Source organism: Strix aluco, chromosome 20, assembly GCF_031877795.1.
Source record: "Strix aluco isolate bStrAlu1 chromosome 20, bStrAlu1.hap1, whole genome shotgun sequence".
Lineage (NCBI taxonomy): Eukaryota > Metazoa > Chordata > Aves > Strigiformes > Strigidae > Strix > Strix aluco.
This window is the reverse complement of record NC_133950.1, coordinates 12,774,513-12,794,363: the sequence shown is the minus strand read 5'-3', so window position 1 is coordinate 12,794,363 and position 19,851 is coordinate 12,774,513. Positions and strand designations below refer to the sequence as shown.

The following is a 19,851-nucleotide window of genomic DNA, read 5'->3' as shown; positions in this document are numbered from 1 at the left end:
CTGGAAATCAGTGCTGGCAAAGCATAAGAATTGGCAGGAAACCAAAAACGGTTTAACCATCAGAGGAGGAAGTCCTCCCAGATAACATGGCCAAAAAAATAAATAAAAATCCGTTTGAAGATAAAACATAATCTGTTTACGAACAGGATTTAGGTGATGTCTTGGTTTGGATGCAGTCCAAGATCTGGACTCAGCACCTGACACATATAAGGCTGGAAGGACTCTGTGTACTCCAGCCAAAGATGAGCTCAGACACCTCTGTGTCAAAACACGGGCTGAACAGTTTGTGCGGTGGCAAGCAGACCTGGCTCACCTCACCTCACTTAATGCCTGCTCTTTAAACGGATGGGGTGCCCAGGATTCACTTCCAAGCAGCATGAACTGCAGTTTCTACACATATGCCCATGCGTTGTGGGTAGATGGGGTCTTGGCAGCTTGGAACCTCAAAGTACATTCAGCTGCTGAAGCCTCCATGCAGATATTTTCACTGAAGATGATTCTATAATTGCTTTGTGTACACAGACATACACACACACACACGCAGCTTATTTCTTGCCCATAAAAGCAATGCCTTATTATCTCCATTGGTGACTGCCAGGTCTCCGCCTTTGAAAATCCAAATACAATTACCTCTTTGACACATTATGCTTCTTCGTCTGCTGGCAGAGAAATCAGGAGATGTGAGTTTTCCCATCACAAAGCTAGAGTTAAGAAGTCAGACGAGGGAAGGAATTTTCAGGTTTGAAATCCTTCCTGGGAAGCTGGAAGCTCTTCTCTGCAGTTGCATTTTCCTATAGGGATTATCATTTCAGCCTTCGTCAAGATCAGATGTCTGGCACTAAGAGCCTATTCTTTATTTTGGGGTTTTCATATAGGTTAGCGTAGGAGTGAGATGCAGACAGATTAGCAGGCAGGTAACATATCCCCAGAACACATGCCTTGAAATACCGCTCCTCCCTCGCTGTATTCATTGGCAGCCGGAGAGCTGCATAAGGAAAAAATCACTGAGCACTGACACCCTCCGCACGGGAACCGATGTTATCCCAGGACTCGTACGCCCAACTCGCCTGTCCATTAGCAGAGGGCATTGGGTCAAATCCTGCTCGTTTAATGCATACGAGCAGTTCTGGGAACACGATGGCTCTCAGACGCCTGTGTCAGCTGCTAATATAACGCTGCTGCCTCTTAGACAAATGTGCTGTTGGACCGATTGCCGTTCTTGCTCAGAGAAATAAAAGCTTGAGTGGGATTATTTTTAGAAGCCTCTGACATACCAAAGACGTGTTTTAGGGCTAAATGTTTCCTGCCTCACTTTATTGTCCTTATCACATAGGAAAATCAGTTAAGTGTAGGTTTGATATTGTTATGAGTGACTAATACATCAACTTCCCAAAAGCAGCAGAATAAAAATTATTTTGTCATGCAGTACACACGCCAACATAGCATTAGGGCATGAGGGATAATTACATATCCAGCACAGGAGTCCACTCATATTTTAGAGAAGAGCACCATTTCACATGAAACAGCATTTCTTCAATGAAATCTATTATCTGGAAAATTTCTTGTTATCAGGAATGTTTCCCTAATGAGATTCTTTGATCTCTTTGGGCAGCAGACTATCAAAAACTAATCAAGTGGATGTCAACATTAGAAAGAAAACTACTAGCTGTCATTTCTGTGCTATTTGATGTCGATAGCTTGTCCTGTTTTATTTGCCCTTTTTAATAGCACCTTGGCTAGGAATGCATGGGCGTTGGGCTTTTAATTCTATCTTCTCTTATCTCATTGAGGCTCATCCTTTGAAACTGCTTGCGTTAATGTAATGAAAAAAATAAGTAAATTACATATTTCTTTTTTTTTTAATTTATTTTAGTGATATGTTTCAATACTGTTGCTTTGATCTCAGCAGTTTTAACCTGACCTTAGGCCACGGTCCCTTTTCCTCTGTGCCTCAGAAACACCTAGAGATTTATCCTCCCAACTGTGGCTGATTATTCCCCACCACACGCGTGAGGACAACCACGGAACGGGAGGGCTGAGCCCAAGGGGTCCATCCTCCCTGGAAACCAAGGCTCAGCCCAGCTCGCTCAGGTTTTTACCCTCAATGTCATGCCAAACCAAACCACCTTTCCCAGAAGGGGTCAACCATTACCTTTTCTAATAGTTGTCTCAGCTGCTTTGTCCTGGCATCACGCGAGCACATCGTCTGTTGCGGTGCCACCACTGTGCATATACAACGTCCCTCGCTATCTTGGGCAGAGCTGTAGACCTGCCAGCTTTCCTCTGGGTTGGTTGGCAACACCTAATTAACAAAGGGAAAGACTGGTTAAGTAAATGGGGGGAGGCCTGGCAGGGGTGTGGGAGATGAAAGGGGCTGAGTGGAGGAAGCAGGACGGACGTGGCAGATACTGGAAGTGAAGGGAGGCTCCTCTGAGGGCCCAGATGGCAAAATTCACTTGTAATGCAAAAATATGGATTGGGGACAAGTAAAAGAAGGGTCTGAAAAGGAGAGCAAGAGCTGAAGTGGGAAGGCAACACAAGGGGGAAAGCATGGAGACACGAGGAAAGCCACAGAGCAGCGAGGGTTGTGGTGTGCCGTAAGGCACCGAGCGCATCGGGGTGGGGAACCCGCTGCCCGGCTGTTGTTACGAAGCACTTGACTTCTCCTTGACACCGTGAGAAGGATGTGCCCGAGCTACCCGTGAGGATACGGTGTCCTGGCTGTGGGCTGAGCAGTGATCAACGTGCCTCTGCAGAGCTCGCCCGGCTCCGGCAGCGGGAAAATCAGCTCTCCTGAGTAAACGGACACCGGGAGTTACGTTTCCCCCCTCCTCTGCCAGACTCTCCCGAGGATGGGGAGGTTCACCAGACAACCATTTCCCTCCAAACCTTCTGCAGGTCCCGGGCAGGGAAACCCCAGTGCCGTGCCCTGTGGAGCACGGGACGCGGTCCGGAGGGCAGGATCGGTGCCTCCGTCTGAGCCTCCAGGACAGACGGCAGAGAGGGAGCCCAGCCACAAACACAGCACGTCCCCCAGCCCCCCTCGTGCCCCCTGGGCTCTCCAAACCTCTCGGATCTTAATTTTCCTTTGATCTCACAGCACTTTGCAAAATATGTTATTTAATCCCAGCGCAGCCTCCCATCACCCTGAAGGTACCACCGTTTTGCCCAGAGAAGGGAAATGTTCTTTCTGCTGTTTCGGTGTATTACAAATAACCTTGCAAATACCCATGTTGACAGACGCACTGAGAGAGGCAGCTAGGCAGACAAAGAATTTGATTCGCTCGCTAAAACAACCGGGGTAAAAAAAATTATAAATGGGTTTTATAATCTCTGGTAACATGGAAAAAAAAAAAAAACCACCCCAGCTTCATTCACAATCAGCAGAACCACTACATGAAATACTCGTCTTGGACCAGCAGAGCTGTGATTTCTCAGCTCTTTCAGAAGGCGCAGGCACGCAGCCTGGAGGAGAAGGGTGCCCGCTTTTCCCTGCTAAGGGAAGAGAGACAGAAGGAGAGTTTTTCTCAGCCATTTCCGAAGTGGCAAGACCAGGCACCGTACCAGCCCTCCAGCAAAACAGGGACAGGAAACATACGGCCCGACCAAAATGTACCGCAACTCCTCCACCGCATTTCCCATCCAATTAACGACTACTGATTACAGGCAGGGAGGCAACGGAGATCCTGCGGGCCCCGCACCTGCCGTCCCAACCCGCTTCGCCCAGCGACGGCAAAGGCGACCGGGGAAACTTTGCGACCCTTCAGCTGAAGGCACGGGGAGGCGGCGGGGGGGGCACCCGGGTCTCCCCCAAACCCCTGCCCAGGGCAGCTGGAGGAGGAGAGGTGCTCCCCGCACCGCCCCCCCCATCTCTTGTCCCCACACGGCCCCCCGGGGGCACTTTGCAAGCGATGCCCCCCCCCCGCCCCTCCATCACCCCGAAGGTGGGGGGGGGGGGGGGCGGCTCTGCCTCTCCCCGGGGCGCTGCTCTCTGCAGCCGGGGGGGGGGGCTCCTGCAAGGCCTGCCGGGGAGGTACGGGGCGGGAGGGCAATCCCCAGGATTTTGCAGGACACCCAGGCGAGGAGGAACAGGGCGGCCAGGGGGTGGGGGGGAAGGGTGCAGCCGCCCTGGAGAGGCAGGGATGCTCCGGGCAGCCCCCCCCCTCCTCCTCCTCCCCGCACTTACTCCCGTGCTGCGATCCAAGGTGCCACCCGTGGCCGCCGTGAGTTTGGTGGTGTTGAGCCCCACGAGGGAGGGCAGCGTCTGCGACATCCAGTTGGTGATCATGGCCATGGTGCTGAGGACGACTCCAATCTTGAGTAAAGGCACAGACATGTCTGCGGGGGGGGGCGCCAGGCACCCTTCATTCTGCACCGGCGCCGGGCTCCATGCCGCTGGGGACGGGCTGCGCCAGTCGCCCGGCCGCCGCCGCCGCTCGCCACCGGCCCATCGTCCACAGCCGCCCCGCCGCGGCCCTGCCCGGCGCTGGCGATGGTGCTGCCGGTGTCTGTGCCGGTGTCACCGGAGCCGGTGTCGCCGGAGCGGGGCTGCCTCCCTGCGCCCGCCGCCGCCGTCGGGCGAGCAGGAGCGGAGCGAGCGGCTGCAGGAGGCGGGACGGGACCAGGGAGGGAGGGGCGGCGAGGGGGGGCGAGGGGGGGCGGGAGCGCCCAGCCAGCCGGAGCGACTGCGGATGGGCGGGTGGGAGGCGGAGGGGAGAAGGAGGGGAGAAGGGACTTGGGGAGGAGAGATTTGGGGGAGGGAAAGAATTTTTTTTTTCCAGAGGGGGGGAAGGGGGAGCGAAGGGAAGAAGAGGAGAAAAGATATTTGGGGAGAGGGGAAAGAATTGAGGGGGGAGAGATTTGAGGAGAGGCGGAAAGGCTTGGGAAGGGGAGAGAAAGATTTGGGGAGAGGGGAAAAGATTTGGGAAGGGGGGAAAGGGGGAAAAAAAGATCTGAGGAGACGGAAAGATACGGTGGGGTGGGGAAAAGATTTGGGGAGAGCGGAGAAGAATTGGGGAGGAGGCGGAAAAGATTTGGGGAGGGAGGGAGGGAGGGAGGAGGAGAGGGGCGGGGGGGGGGGGGCGGGTCCCCCGCTGCGGCGCGGCGCTGCAGCTCCCCCTGCCGGCTGCTGGCGGCGCGGGGCCGCTCTGTCCGTCGGTCCGTCCGTCGGTCGCGGCGTTTCCTCGCCGTGGGGCGCGGAGGGGAGGGGGATGTGGTGGTCCCCCAGGCCTGAGGTCCTCAGAGCATCCCCCCACGTCCTCCCCGCTTGCCCCCTGACCCCGCTCTGCACCCCCCGCCCCGCGTCAGCACGAAGGACCCGACCTGCTTGAGCTGCACCGAAATGCCCTGGCAGCCCTGCTCCTGCCCCAGCCCTGCTCCTGCCCCAGCCCTGCCCCATTTCTGCCCCAACACTGCTCCTGCCCCAGCCCTGCCCCAGTCCTGCCCCACTCCTGCTCTTTCCCCAATCCTAACACCAGCCCTGCTCTTGCCCTGTTCCTGCCCCACCCCTGCTCTTTGCCCCAGCCCTGCCCCAATCCTGCCCCAGCCCTGCTCTTGCCCCAATCCTGCCCCAGCCCTGCTCCTGCTCCATTCCTGCCTCAGCCCTGCTCTTGCCCCAGTCCTGCTCTTACCCCAATCCTAACACCAGCCCTGCTCTTGCCCCAGTCCTGCTCTTACCCCAATCCTAACACCAGCCCTGCTCTTGCCCCATTCCCACCAGGCAGGGCTGCATGGACAGGAGAGATGGGACAGTGTCAGACACTGCCAGAACATCCCACCCCAGAGTCTGAAGAAAACTCCAGGCTTTCTGTGGCTGGTGTAGCTCTGAGGCCAACCCTGCCAAGGAACCCCACGGGCTGTTACACAGCAAACAGCCCGTCTGTACGGGCCTGGCAAACAGTCTGCAGTAAGACGGAGCTTGTTCACAACTTGGGTTTCCTGAAGGCGTTTGCAGAACTGTCCTGGTGACTTCAGAACCAAAGTCTCAGACCAACACAGATCTGCAGTTCCTTGCACATCCTTCCCTAAGTCAACCTTTAAACACCCCATGGGAAGCAAATTATGAAATTAATCCCCTGGCCCTCTCCAGAGGATAGAAGTGACACTCGCTCTGCTGGTACAGCACCAGCCTCAGCATGTTGGTCTCCAGGAGACCCTGTGCTGTTCCATGGCCCCACCACCCCAGCCTGGCTGGCTGTACTGGATCTGGGAGCAACCACATTCCCACTGGAGTCTGATCACCCCAGCCCCAATCCTGCCCCCTCCAGAGCTGCTCTTCTGATGGCACGGCTCCCCAGGGTTGTGGGTCTCATGGCCCCCTCCCCAGGAGCTCGCTGGGCTACAGCTGAGGGTGCTGAGGGGTGCCCCAAGGCCTTGACCCATAGAGCATCCAGGCTGGTGTGCGGAGCAAGTCCCAACTGGGGAAGCCTGAAAGTGCGATCGCTGCTGAGCTGACCTGTCCCACTTTAACAGGACCTTGCTCCTAGCTGGGGACCTGGCCCTTGGCGTGGGATCATCCCAGTGCCCCCCAGCACTGCTGGTCTGGGCAAAGGCAGCAGAGACCAGTGACAGCCAAGTGGAGCTGGTTCTGCAGAGAGCGCTGGGGAGTTTCTGTGAAGCACTGCAATGAAAGCACATCTAGCAAGTCCACCAGGTGGAGAAAAAGAGATGCTTTAGAGTACGAGCGCTGACACCAGGTCGGATCCTGCCCCCCCCCCCCCCCAAACAACACAGCAGCAGAATCAGATGCTGGCAGCTGGGAGGCAGCAGCTGGTGCATGTCACAGGCTGCAGTAGCTGAAATGCCATTCCCTTCCCTCGCTTCCCAGCCCCCTCAGACTGTGTCACCCCTGCCCTTTTCCCTGCTCAGGCCAGGCCAGCTCTAATCCAGCTAAATCAGCCAGCAGACAGGTCAATCTTCTGCTGAAATCAGTTAGAAAACACTCCTGCCCTCTGAATCGGACACTGTCCTGCCTAGGGCTCCCAAAGGACACAAACTATTTCCACCCCGTGAAATCAGCTTCACCCAGCCCAGGCACCAAGCATCCTTCCCACGGCAAAACTGCTGTCAGGTGGTGCAGCATTGTGCCTGAGGAGGTCAGCACCAAGGAGGTGCTTCAGGCTGTGGTTGTAGGCACAGGTTCATTAGGCAAAAGCCTCCGATGGCTTTCATCTTTTAGAATAAATCCCATTCTGTTCCAGTTCAGCCTGTTCTGCTCTAACGGGTGCTTATGCTGTGCTCAGCACTGTAGCAGCTGAGACCCTGATTGCTTATCTGATTTCATACCATATAAAACACTTGAGTGCTACACTTAAATCATCTTAATGTTCATTTTGAAACTGAGTTTGTAAGTAAAGTTTATCCCTCATATTTGTCTACTCCAAACACATACAAAGGGAATTAGACCTATGAATACTTTATTATTTAGAATGGTATTCAGCAGGGTAACAAGCACTCCTCTGCCTTGCTCTGGATTCCACCTGGACTAAAGAAAGGCTCATTTCCTACCAGTGCACGCAGGTGATTTCATTCGTATGCCCTTCAAGTGCTTTGCAATGATTAAAGCTTCTGCACATGGGGACAGTGAGGCACAGAGAGAGGAGCAGCAGCCACAAGTCCCTGCTGAGGAGGGGGTCCATCACTGGGAGACTTTTCCCAGTGGCTGGCACGGAGGGTCTGTGCAGGTGGGGGGAGGCCGGGCTCTGGCAGCGGCAGAGCTGCTCCGCTTCCCTGGAGCAAAGCCCTTCATGTCAGCTGAAAGAGGGGCTGTGCATGTCATAACGGGGGGGGGGAGAAATCCAGGTGATTTTCTTTCTTTCTCTTGCTTCCAGTGTTTATGAAAGAGCCCAAGAAGTTTTTGGGGAGTCTTTTCTTTGCTGGTAAGATAAAGGGAGTTAAGGCAGAGACGTCAAAAGATCGGCTGCTCTTCCAGACCTTTGCAGAAAGTTCAGTGCAATAACGACCTGTGCTGGGAGCAGGATGGTCCTGAGCCCAAAGGGTGTAACCACGGCCCTTCCCCAGCACATCAGGCTACTCGTGGCATGGCCACGCAAGCTGAGCCCACATCAGCTGGTCCAAAGTGGAGACCTGACAAAAAAGAGGCTCCCCAAAATGCTGCTGTTTCCCTTTATTAGGGGTGAAGGGCTATTCAGAGGGAAGAGGGAGTGGTTGCTGCTGTGCGAGGAGATGCTGTCCGTCACCTCGTGCTGTGCTAGGTCATGGGCATCAAAATGACCTTTGTCATCCCAGTGCCTAAAGTAGGTGATGTGCAAACATGGAAACCTCCTCCCTACCCTAATGATTTCCCTGGTTTTAGAAGCCCAACATGGCAACAAAACGAAACACAGCAAAAAACAGTAAGGACGTGAACCTGATGTGGGAGACCTGACATTGTCTTCATGCTAGAGCAAATCAGAAGAAATTGTGGCAAAATCAAGAAGGAGGAGACTCAGATGACTCCTCCTGACCTGATGGCATTCACTGATGGACCTTCCCAGGGCCAAGCAGGATCCGGCCCTTAAAGAGCAACTTTCTGTCGTAATGTCTGCAGAAATCTCTTCAGTACCAGTTTGGCTGAACTGGTTGAATTCACCTTTCTCCTGATCACTTTGGGGTTTTTCTGCACAGGGCATTGCCTTGAAAAAAAACCTCATGATGTCCCCAAGTTTTTCTTGTCCTGATGCACTCGCTACAGACACCCACCCCACAAGAGCAGGGGGTGCTGAGCTGCCCTCTGGGTGCCTCTCCTGCTGCAAGCAGAGAGGAAACAGGAGGAAAAGATGAGCTGTTTAGGGAACAAAAGATCCTCCTTGCATGCATTCTGAGCAGAGGAACAGGAGGAATGACAGATAAAAAAGCAAAGACCAGGGTCTTCCAAAATAGCTGCTTAGTGGAAAATATGGCTGCTGGGAAGTGATAATGAAAATGTGACTGTCTGCCTAAAGGAGCACTACAAGGGTCAAGGTTTGCAAACAGGGCCAACTCCTCTGTGTGTGTGTGTGTGTGTGTGTGTGTGTGTGTAGGACGCAGCGGTCATTGTCTCCCTCTCCTGGCTGGTTCAGAGAAGAAGTGCTGAAGTTCCTGTTGCTCCCAAGTTTACAAGGAGATGGTGACCACAGTCAGAGAACTCCTATTTAATGCATGGTGAGAGGGTGGGATCTGCTTTAAAATACATACACCTCTATTCTAACAGCCTCAAATCTTGCTGGTGCTCCAAGCTGGCTCAGTAAATGCTGGAGCCATCTCAGCTAACACTTGACATCTCCAGCTGAGATATGTCCAGCTGAGCTGGCTGCTCAATGGAGGGCACTGCCCCAGGCACCTTCGAAGGGCTGGCAGGTCTGTCTGGGAACAGGGCTCCTGTCTGGGCAGTGCAGGGCTCTGCAATTTGGCAGGGCACTCAGGTCTGCCCTAGGATAGCTCTGTGGTGTGTGAGACAGCCCATACTCCAGCTCTTTCCAGCTCCTCCTCTCTGCACTGGACACCCACAGGATGTGCCATGCCCTGGGGCCAGGGGCTGCGGGGAAGGGTCTGTCTTTTCTGGAAGGATCTTGCTGTGTAACTTCAGGGATCCTCCTTAGATACTTGGACTAAGTGACTTTTCTCCTGTAGTTGATGGAGGAGCTCTGAACCAGCCTCTTGGAGGACTCTCTGTCTCCACTGACTCTTTGCATCCCTCCTGGTGTCCTGCCTGATGCCGGGCTGCCAGAGTCTCTGTTGCTGCCCCACTGCCAGGTGCTGCTGCACTTGCAAAGGAGTGGGGACTGCATGGAGGAGGCTGGCGAGCTGCGGGGTGGGAAGGATCCCCTTGGTCACGCACGGATGGGAGAGCACCCCGAGAGCCAGGGCGAGGGGCCGCGCTCCTGGGCACTGCACAGCACGTCTGGCTGCTGAAGGCAGGGAGATGCCCAGCAGCTCTGCGTGGGGGTCCCTGCAGTGGGGCTCAGGGCTGAGGGTAAAGAGCTCAGCAGGCTCAGGCCGGGGCTCCAAGCCTACCCCAGCGCTTGGTGGTCGCTGTGCCCCTTTGCTTTCTGCCCAGCACCACAGTTACGGAGAGAGAGCCCTGGACTCTGCTCTTGAGAGAAGGACGATGTTTCTCATCCCTCTTTCAACTCCGTAAACATTCACCCCCCTCCCTCACACTCCTCATTGCCTGGGCTTGTGGCAGGAGGTATCCGAAATCCCTTCGCACCAGCCTGTGGGCAGCGGGAGGACTGTGAATGGTGCCAGGCAGACGTGGCACCCCACCTACCCTGGGAGGCAGCGTGGGTACCTTCATCCTCATTAAGGAACATACACTTTGTACCCATCGCCTCTGGAGCATGGGACAATCTTCTGTCACATTTGCCGTGGGGCATCTGTCCCTCAGCAGGTCATGACTGCCACAGCAATAAATGATACCAGGCTTCCCTGATTTTGGGGTCTGAACTCCAAATATCCTTGCCCCTTTGTCTGCTTTTGTCACTATCTGTGCTACCATCACTCACACAAACCTCAGTCGTGGAGCTGGACCCTGTCAGCTTGGCAGTGTACCAACGCAGAGCAAACTCATCCCCTCCTGCTGTGGGGAGGGTATGGGTGGACAGATAGGGAAAGCGAAGGAAGAAAATGGCAATTAAAGACCCCAAAGTGCTTAGGAAACAGTGACCACAGTGCTGGAGAACACTGCCAGCTCTTGGTGGGACTCTGTGTGAAACTGCCCGTGCCTGGTGCTGCACTTAGCTCCAGGAGCGGCCGTGTTCCGGGATCAGGCAGCCCAAAATACTCCAGAAAGTTAACCCCCAGCTACAGACACTGGGACTACTCCTTCCACACACAAAACACTCTGCAACCTTCCCTTTTGTAACCGGCACAGTGAGCAGAAACACTCTGCAGCAGAAAGAACACGCTCCTTATGTTACACTGGAACAGAATAATCCCCTTTGCAGGTTCTTCACTTTGCTAAATCTGTGTTTAGCTAAAGCTGCTCTTGACATTAAACCCATGCTCTAACAGCGAGTGCCAACACGTGTCAGAGCCTCTGGGCTAGATCAGAGCCCATTCAAGTCGGCGCAGGTTTCGCGGGTGCGTCAGTGGGTTCCCGTGACTCGGATGTTTTGGTTAGGGATGATGAATTTTTGGGGGGGCATATTTCCCTGGATCAGTCACACGCCTCCTGTCAGAAAGTACCTTTACACTGAAAACTTGATCTGCACGTTGCTTGCTAGAAAACACGGCATTGCTCCGGTGTCGCTCGCTGCTGCGCGCTCCTGGACCGAGGGCTGACACGTCTCGCTGCCCCGCTGCTATCTTTTCAGGAGATCTTTTGCATTTTGGCTGGTTTTGAATGCTGCCTCCCAGCTGGGATGGGGGGCTGGGAGCCAGGACCTGGGTCCTCAACAGGGACAAAGCTTCCCAGGGCCAAAACCCAGGGCAAAGCCAGTCCATAGGCTGGGACCAGGGCTCCTGGGCTCAGCTCTGGGAGGGCAGTAGCAAGCAATAGCTACAGTCTACAAAAGAAAGAAAAATCAGGATTTTTAGGTGCTCTTTCCCCACAATTGGGATTTGCTGGTGCTATGACATGTCTCAGGCTCTGTGCCTCAGTTTCCCAGGTGCATCTTCCCCTTTTTGGGGGACTGCTTGACGGACTCAACCTCTCAGGTATCGCCCTGCCCACCCAGGTCTCCCAAAGAGGCACCCCACAGGCTACAAACCCCAGAGGGACACTCCCTGGGTGTCCTTGCCCAGTTTGCTTTCATTTGTGGCTTCATCAGAGCAGAGCAAAGCCAACACTTATCACTCATAACTCAAGAATTAGCTTCTTCCACTGTCAACGCAGTCTACAGCCTTCATCTATCTAATTCACTCAGATAGTAATTAGTTTTGTATTACTTTACGCAGTGATGCTAATACTGATTACAAGGACTGATAACTTGAGCAATAAATATGACCCAGGGCTGAAAATTACCTTTCTTTTTTATTGGTTAAAGCTGAAGTTAGTGAAATTAGTCACAAATTGGTTTATGAGATGAGGCAGCTGCCTCCTGTTACAGGCTGCAGATTTGCAGCTTAATCCTACCAGTTTCCACGTCTCTGTCTCAGGGGAGGGAAGAGCCCGGCCACCAACGTGGGCATTGGGAAGCCCCCCATGGATGGAGGGAAGCCAGCACAGCCGGGCTGGGTGCTGCTGGGGCAGAGGGGCACGGGCAGCTTTGGGGAGGGCAGCATGCATCCCTGGTAGCTCCCCCCTTCCCTTGAAAATAGCCCCAAGAGGGACCCAATGTGCTTTTAGAAAAATCAATGGCAAAATTGTTTTGTTCTGTTTTGGTTTTTTTTTTTTTTTTTCTTGCAGAAACCCTAAATGTTTAATAACTCTCTGCTCCAGGAAGGTATTGCTTCCTGTGTGGTTTCAATGATTACCGGGTAAGTGGATGTCAGAGCGCCGGCTGCCCGCTCTGCGCCTGCAAAACTTTTGAGGAATGCAAAGAGGTTTTCACTGGTAATATCCCAGCAGCCGCCAGCAAGCACGAAGCATGACAAAAGGACAGGTCGGACAGACAGACAGACAAGCAGATGGCATCCTAGACCCCTTCTGCCGATACCTCTGGCTTTACTACAGAAGCCCGAATCCTCTGCCCTTTTGGCAGCACTCTCTGCCTGCACGTGACGAGCAGATCCTTAGAGAGCGTAAGTTGGCTCTGCTCCTTCACGCCATCAGGAGAGCTGCCTGGGTCTCACTGAGAAGGAGACAAGGAGAAAAAAGCCCCGTGCTCTGCCCAGAGCTGCATGCATAGCCAGAGCAGGGGTGCTGCACCCTGGGGTGCTCACAGTAGCAGCTCTGCCCCCCCATCGCTGCACCCCAAAACCAGCCTGCTCAACCCAGCCAAAATATGTCATTTCAGGTTTTGATCGCTGATCTGTGGAGAGCTGAGTCAAGGCCAAAGCAAACTAGGAGCCCTTTGACAGCTAGAAGAAATCCCAGAGCCTCGTGCAGGTCTCGCTCTGGGACTGGGGCTCCTGCCACCCCCTCAGCCCTGCCTGCCAGGGGTATGTGGAGGATGTGGAGGATCGAGGGGCAGGCAGGGGCTTCTGCAAAGGACTGGGATGAGGGGACAGGGGCACATAGGGGCATCTCTCCCCTTGTTTCGCACAGGTAAAACTATCATCCACCTCAGGCGGGTCTCAAAGCCCCCACCAAGCCTGGGGGTGCAGCCTGCAGTGTGTGCATCACCTGTGTGCTCCCAGCCAGGCATGGGCATCCTTCCTCCCACCCCAGGGGACCATCAGAGGATGCTGCAGTCCCAACACCTTGAAGACAACTCCCTTCCCTCCACAAGAAGAGCTTTCCCAGCACCCAGCTGGAAGGACAGCCATGTGCTCACCCCCGCCAGCCCTATTTAACAGCCATCCCTCTCCCCATTTCTTTCTTTCTTGTGTGCTGGCCTGCCAGTGTCACTGCAGGGAGGGAGAGGAGAGGACAGCAGTAGCTTCTGCATTATCAGGGAAAGCTGCCTAAATCAGCAACCTCTCTCCCCTGAACCTCGATCCCTCCTCCCCCAGCATCAGATCTCAGTAGGGGATGGGAGAGACTCCACGCGTGTGATGGAGATGTAAATCCAGCACGGAATTAAATGTGGAAGACACTGAGCTGGGCGGTGCCTGGGCTGAAAGGCATATTTGGGGATTGCATCTGGCAGCTGTGCTACAGAAATGAGATGCTAAAACTCTGAAAGGGCTCTGCAGTGCCAAGCGAGTCAGCAGGCACGCTGGCGGGAGAGCTCTGCATGGCCAGAGCACGGGGCCTGGCAGGACTCAGCTACCTGCAGGCAGCAAAGCCCAGGTAGGCACTGCAGACCTGAAACCAGCCCCAGCAAAGCCAGCTCAGCAAAGCCAGGGCTTTAGCAGGGGCTTCCAACCTCCCACCAGTGGGTAGGGACGGGCTGGGAGGTAACTCCGCCAAAGTCAGCCCACAGCGCTCGGCCCCACAGTTCAGAGCAGATTTGATTCCCCATCCCCACCCTGATTTAAAGTTGGTTGAAAACTTATGAGTGCTGCATTCTCAAAAAAAAAAAAAAAAAGGCAAGAAAAGGAAAAAGTAGCCAAGCACAGCAGCATCCTCGGCGCAAGAGGTGATAACTTGGCGTCCTTGAAAAAACCCACCAATGCAGAGTGACAGGGGCTGCCAAGGCCAATGAGGGACGGCGACAGCCCCTGGCAAGGGGGGGACCACCCAGGTCCCCAGGCTGTGGGTGCCCTCAGCCTAGGGTGACAGCGCCTGGGGAGGCTGGAGGGGCAGCAGGACAAGGGACAGCCCTGCCACATTGCTTCGCCACGACGCTGCCGTGGTCCCTGGCTGGCCGTGACCTCGGCCGGGCCGGGTGCGTAGCGAGAAGCCCCTTTTTTGCTGATTCCCGAGCAATGCTGGCGGTCGCTGGCTGCTTTGTCCAGCGCGGCGCATGCGCATCCCCCCGTGCATCCTCTCACACACAATGGGCTTCTCCTGGGTGCTCACTTGCAGCTCTGGTTCCTTCCCACCCCTCCTCATCCACGAAGCTCTTGGATGTCTTTGCTTCCCCCCCACCCCCCCAAATTACTACCTTTTCATCCCTTCTCCGGAGGGCCCCATGCAATTAAGGCAGCTCTTTAGGCATTTCTTCCTGGGGGGCAGCAGAAATACTCCGAGGGTGCAAAGCCAAAAGGCTTCAGCTACTGAAACTTCAGCAATAGGGCAGTGGCAGGAGAGAGCATTGTCAGCAGGGGAAAGGAAAAAAATAATCTACATAAAGCATCCAGGATGAGAGCCCAGCTGCTAATTGCTCCTACATTAAGAAGCCTCCACTCCCCTCCTATTTATAGCTTCTTTTTCTTTCTTTTTTGCTTCCAGGCAGCATCACAATTAACCCCACAATCTAGAGCATCCTCTTGCAATTACTTTTCTTCCTTTCCTCAGTGACTGGGGAAAAAAAAAAACACAAAAGACAACCTCCTTGCCTGCCTCTCCCCAGTTATCTTAAAGAAGTCAAATGGAGTTTTTATTTCCACTTACAAGAAATGGCTTTTGCGTGCCTCCTTTCCTCCCCCCAGCCCCACTACTCACTCAGTCCAGGGGCTGGGACAGTAAAGACAAGCATTAAAATCGAGTTTAAAAAAAAAGAAAAAAGAAAAAAGGTGGAGAGGAGGGAGAGGGAGATAGATAAGATGCTCCTGTCTCCCACAAGCCTGTCACAGATGGAAACATCAAGGGACATTAAATGTCACCTAAAATCGGCAAAGCTACCCCCACATGAGGAGCTGGGGTGGGGGGGGTGACAAGGAGGGACCGCCACCGTGCACCCGCGTCGCGTCCCTGCGGGGACCCGGGACAGGGAGCCCCAAACTTCGCAGAGCCCCGGCCCCGCCGGGGGGTCCCGCTGCCCACCCCCCCCCCACACACACACCCCCCAGCAACTTTCCCCACAAGTGGGGCGGGCAGGTGGGGGGCAACTAGACACCCCTCGGGGGTAGCCACGCCGGGGCACCCCCCCTTCCCTGGGGGTCTGCTCTCCTGAGCCCCCTCACCCCCGCGACACCCCGTCGGGTCCCCCCGCACCGCGGGCTGAGCAAAGACGGGTACCCGGGGAGGGGGGGGGGGGAGCTTCCTACTCCAGTTTTCTTTTGTGCTCTCGAGGTTTAATAGAAAATGGCGTTGGGGAGAAAGGGAGAGAAGGAGGGGGGAGTGGGAAAAGCAAGAGAGAAACCTACTTGAGTGAGTTCTGTGCCCATCAGGATGAGAAAGCAGAGGGTCAGGAGCTTGCTTGCCGGTTGCATGTCTCGCACCCAGTTCTAGGCACCTTGCATACAGATCACCTCCCGGGCGAGCCTCCCTGTGCCGATCACCGAGCGCCTCGCTGCCTCCTCAGTCCTTTAGTGTTATTATTATTTTAATTAAAAAGGAAAAAAAAAAGACAAGAAAATGCAATTAAAAAAAAAAATCAGAATGATTTTCCGGGCGGCTCTCAGCACCCCCAGGAAGCAATGCAAGAAATCTGCTTAGCAGAGCCTTCACTTTGCATATTTATTGGGATCCCAGTTTCTCTCCTCTGCTCTCGGTGCTGGCTCTCTGGTAATTTTTTTTTTTTTTTTTTTTTTTTAATGGCTCCCCTGATCGAAAGACATTTGCGAGGAGAAATTCAACGGAGCACGAAATGATTATCTCTGCTATTGCCAAAAGTTTGCCTTGAAAAGGGGGGGTGATGGGGAGAGGACAGGGATTAAAAAAAAAAAAAAAAAAAAAAAAGGAATTGGTAGGGCTGGCTACTAGCAGGGGATGGCTGTGGAACAGGATGTGACATCAACTAAGGCGGGGGAAATTTAACTAAACACGGCAAAACCAGCCTCGGGAGCGGCGGTGCGGGGCGAGCAGGGCCGGGCCGGGGGGGTGGCGGCACCGCGGGGAGCGGAGCTGGGCTGGGGGTGAGCGGGGGGCGGTAACCCCCTCCCGCCCTCCATCCCTCTTGGGAGCTCAAGGAGCTGCTGAGCTGCCCCCACTCTCCGGGGGTGCCGGTGGGTGGGTGGGGGGCGTCTCATCTCCCCCAAGCACCAACCCCCAAGCAAAGATGCCTTCCCAAACCAAGCTCTCGGAGCAACAGCCCCTGTAAGGCTCAGACTCAAATTAATTTAAGGCAGTAGGAGCACGGTGACAGCCCTTCTGTTCTGCAGAGCATCCTCCCTTGCAGGGTGCTGGGAGCAGATGCAAGGGAGGATGCACCCTGGGGAGGGGGCTGCAGGCAGTGCCCACCCCACACTGCTCTGGCTGTGCCCTTCCCCTCCCCACGGTCCATCGGGATTGCTTACCCCTCATTTCTCTCTCACACACGCTCCTCAAATGCTTCGCAAACCACAGTTTTCCCAGGACCTCAGAAATACTGTTAAATCTCTCAGTATTGGGCAATGCAAGTGAATAGCATCACCCCCCCTTTCCAGGGGTAAGAAATGTAAAGCAGGTCTTCTCTTAATGATTATTGAATGATTTAATAGAAATCACTTGCCCCAGGCCCACAATTAGCACAGCCCCCACAAGAGGATTTTCCCCCTTGATTGCGAAGGGTTTCTCCTCCTGTAGTCTCTGGTACTGGTTATTACTGGTGTGGGAGATGGGGTCTCTGTAGTGATGAGCTGACACAGGGCCTTTTCCACAAGTCCTGGGATCACAGAGCACAGCGTTAAGCAGAAGCTGGGAAATTTGCAGCACGGTGACCCCAGGGTGAGGCTCAGTGGGGACAAACAGCTGAGAACAAACTGGAAAAAGATTTCTGTGTGTTGCCATCAGCAAACATCCAAGGGAAGGTTGCCCCAGACCTCCTAAAATTGGGTTTCAGCAGCACCCTGCAGCTTCAGGCAGCTCTTCTCTAGGAAGGTAATCAACACATTAGTTTAAAGAGAGCTTAGAAAAAGGCAATCCAGAGAGCAGCTGTGGGAAAGCTGGCACGTCTGACTATCCCACATAGATCTATCTTTAATATACTTCCCTCAGCACCTCCCTTTAAGGTCAGTGCTTTATAGCTCATAAAAGCTGAGGACCTTTAAAAAGCATTAAGCTCCCCTTGACTTTATCAAGAGCAGCACAATAAGGCCAAAGGCATCAGTGGTATGACAGGGTTTGAACACATCCTCCCCTGGTGCCTTAGAAGGTGTTTTTTTATCACGGCCATCACCTTCCCCTGGGCAGGGATCGCAGCGGGGTGTCCTGCCTGTGAATCAGCTCTCACCAAAAATCTGGGGAGGGAAGGGGGACTAGCAAGTTACACACGGCTGTGTTTCTCTGCTTGGTGCACTGTTTAAAGTGCCTTCAAAAACCACCTGAGCGGCTTCCTATTAACCCTGTGACACAGGGCAGCGCATGGTTGGTGCAGCTCAGGATGCTCTATGCGAGGCCCCAGGTGCTGCTGGAGCTCACAGGGCTGAAAATAGATTTGAGAGGTGCACTGGCAATAAGGGTTTCTTTCACACAAAAATTTTCAATGATGAGATCATCTTCACCTTGAATTGTTGGGAGGTGACTTCATTCCGGGTGTTTTAGACCTCAGAACAGAAGAACTCCCCTTGTTTTCCACAGTGGCACTGGATCAGGCTCAGAAATGGCACCTTTTCCAAGTCAGCAACAGCGTGTCCCCAACAGGGAATCTCTTTTCTCCTCCCCCTTTGCTTTTATACACATCTAGTTTCCTTGACCTTCATGGTAATAGTCATGGCTTGCACCTGGGTAAATGACAAAAGCATCAGCTCTGCAATTTGTTTTAATTTATTCCTGTTTTGAAGTCTTTCTTAATTAATACAAAGAACCTTGTTATTGAACTTGAGCTCCAGGGTCTGGAGTGTGAGGCTCTGTAAAGTCTTTCCTCTGGGAAAGAGCCCTGTCCCACAAAGATCCCCTCCCAGGACCTAAATCACAGAAACCAAAAGAAATAAAAGGAAAAAATTGCCCAGTATGACACGACAGAGGAGTCTGGGAACACAACCCGGATCTTTTGATTCCCACAGTGTCTTACCCAGACTTTGAAAAATACTTCCAGAGATTTGGAAAGGATTCAAGGTCTGGAGAACCTGCCCATGGAGCACGACTAAAGAGGCTCCAGCTCTTTCACCAGCAAAAGGGAGGGTTGAGAGGAGGCTGCCTGGGGGAAGGTTTTTGTACATGAAGGCTCTTTTATCTGATAAAAAAAAGTCAAAGCAAGAGTCCACAGTTTGGAGTAGAAGTAGGACCTGTTTTTCTCCTCAGGGGAAGATAATCAGACTGTGAAATAACTCGGCTGAAGGCATGGTGCCCTCTCCATTGCTTGACATAGTTAAATCTGAGCCAAGAGCCTTTCCAAAAGATGTGTCCCAGCTCCTCCAGAAACTACAGGCAAGAAGCCTTCTGTGAAACTCTGCTGTGTGATGCAGGAGAGGAGATCAAAACACTTCTCCTTTCTCATCTTGATGTGTAAGATATGATTTAGGCCAGCACTCTGCTCTCCAGACCACGCTGCCCTCCAGAGCAGCCCACGGCCGCGATGCAGATCTGCCTTCAGTGCAAAGGCACCAGGCGGGCAGGGGATGGCAGAGGATGGGAGGGGATGGGAGGGATGACAGGGAAGGCAAGGGATGGCAGGGGACAGCAGGTATGGCAGGAGATGCCAGGGGACAGCAGGGATGGCAGGGGCTGACAGGGATGGCAGGGGATGGGAGGGGACAACAGGAATGGCAGGGATGGCAGGGTTGGCAGGGAGGGGACAGCAGGGATGCCAGGGGATGGCAGGCAGTCCCTTCCTCTGTGCTGGGATCCAGAGGCATCTGCAGAGCCAGGGCATGGGCAGCTGGGTGCTGCTGTGCATTGCAGGGACAGGCATGGGGTTCCCACTCTGGGTCTCAACTGAGGATGTTGCTGCTCCCCTGGCAGACAGCGAGCTCCTGCCTGCCCCTGCCTGCCCCTGGGCTGGGTTTCAGCTGATTTGGTCCTTGCAGAGGACCTCGCAGAGCCCCATCCACTGCCTTCCCTGCACAGGGCCAGATGGTGGCCCTTAATTCCCATGGCCTAGTTCTCTCTGCCCTTTACTAGGATCCAGATTTAAAGAACCAAACTCTCTATTTTGTCCTCAAAGAGCAGACCAGTGACCTCCCTCGCTGGGAGCTTTCCTGGCTCTGCAATCTCCTCTCTCCTTCTGCCTCTCTGAAAACCCCTTGTGGAGCCAAGTGCCTCTTGCTCACTGGGGTCCTGCTCTCTTCCCCCCTGCTGAGATAAAGGCTATTCCAGGCGTGGTGAAAATAGCTTCATGGTGCTTTGTTACCTACGGAAAGGCATATTTCAGATGCAATTTTTTCAAAAGATTTGATTTTCACACTCACTTGTCCTGCCTT

General features: G+C 54.0%; 1 protein-coding gene across 2 annotated transcripts in view; it reads right to left on the bottom strand.

Annotated features, from left to right (window-relative positions):
• The window catches only part of OLFM1 (olfactomedin 1), a 34,845-nt gene extending 18,387 nt beyond the window's left edge, over window positions 1-16,458 (bottom strand). Inside the window, exons 1-2 of one of the 2 annotated variants that reach the window (XM_074846156.1) lie at window positions 15,718-16,458; window positions 2,153-2,302 (exon numbers count right to left, since the gene is read on the bottom strand). In XM_074846156.1, coding sequence (XP_074702257.1) covers window positions 2,153-2,302; window positions 15,718-15,783 — 216 coding nt within the window. In that variant the 5' untranslated portion in view covers window positions 15,784-16,458. Of the gene's footprint in view, window positions 1-2,152; window positions 2,303-4,186; window positions 4,629-15,717 lie in introns of those variants that run through there. The other variant, XM_074846155.1, reaches the window with a different exon arrangement.
• Between the last annotated feature and the right edge of the window lie 3,393 nt (window positions 16,459-19,851).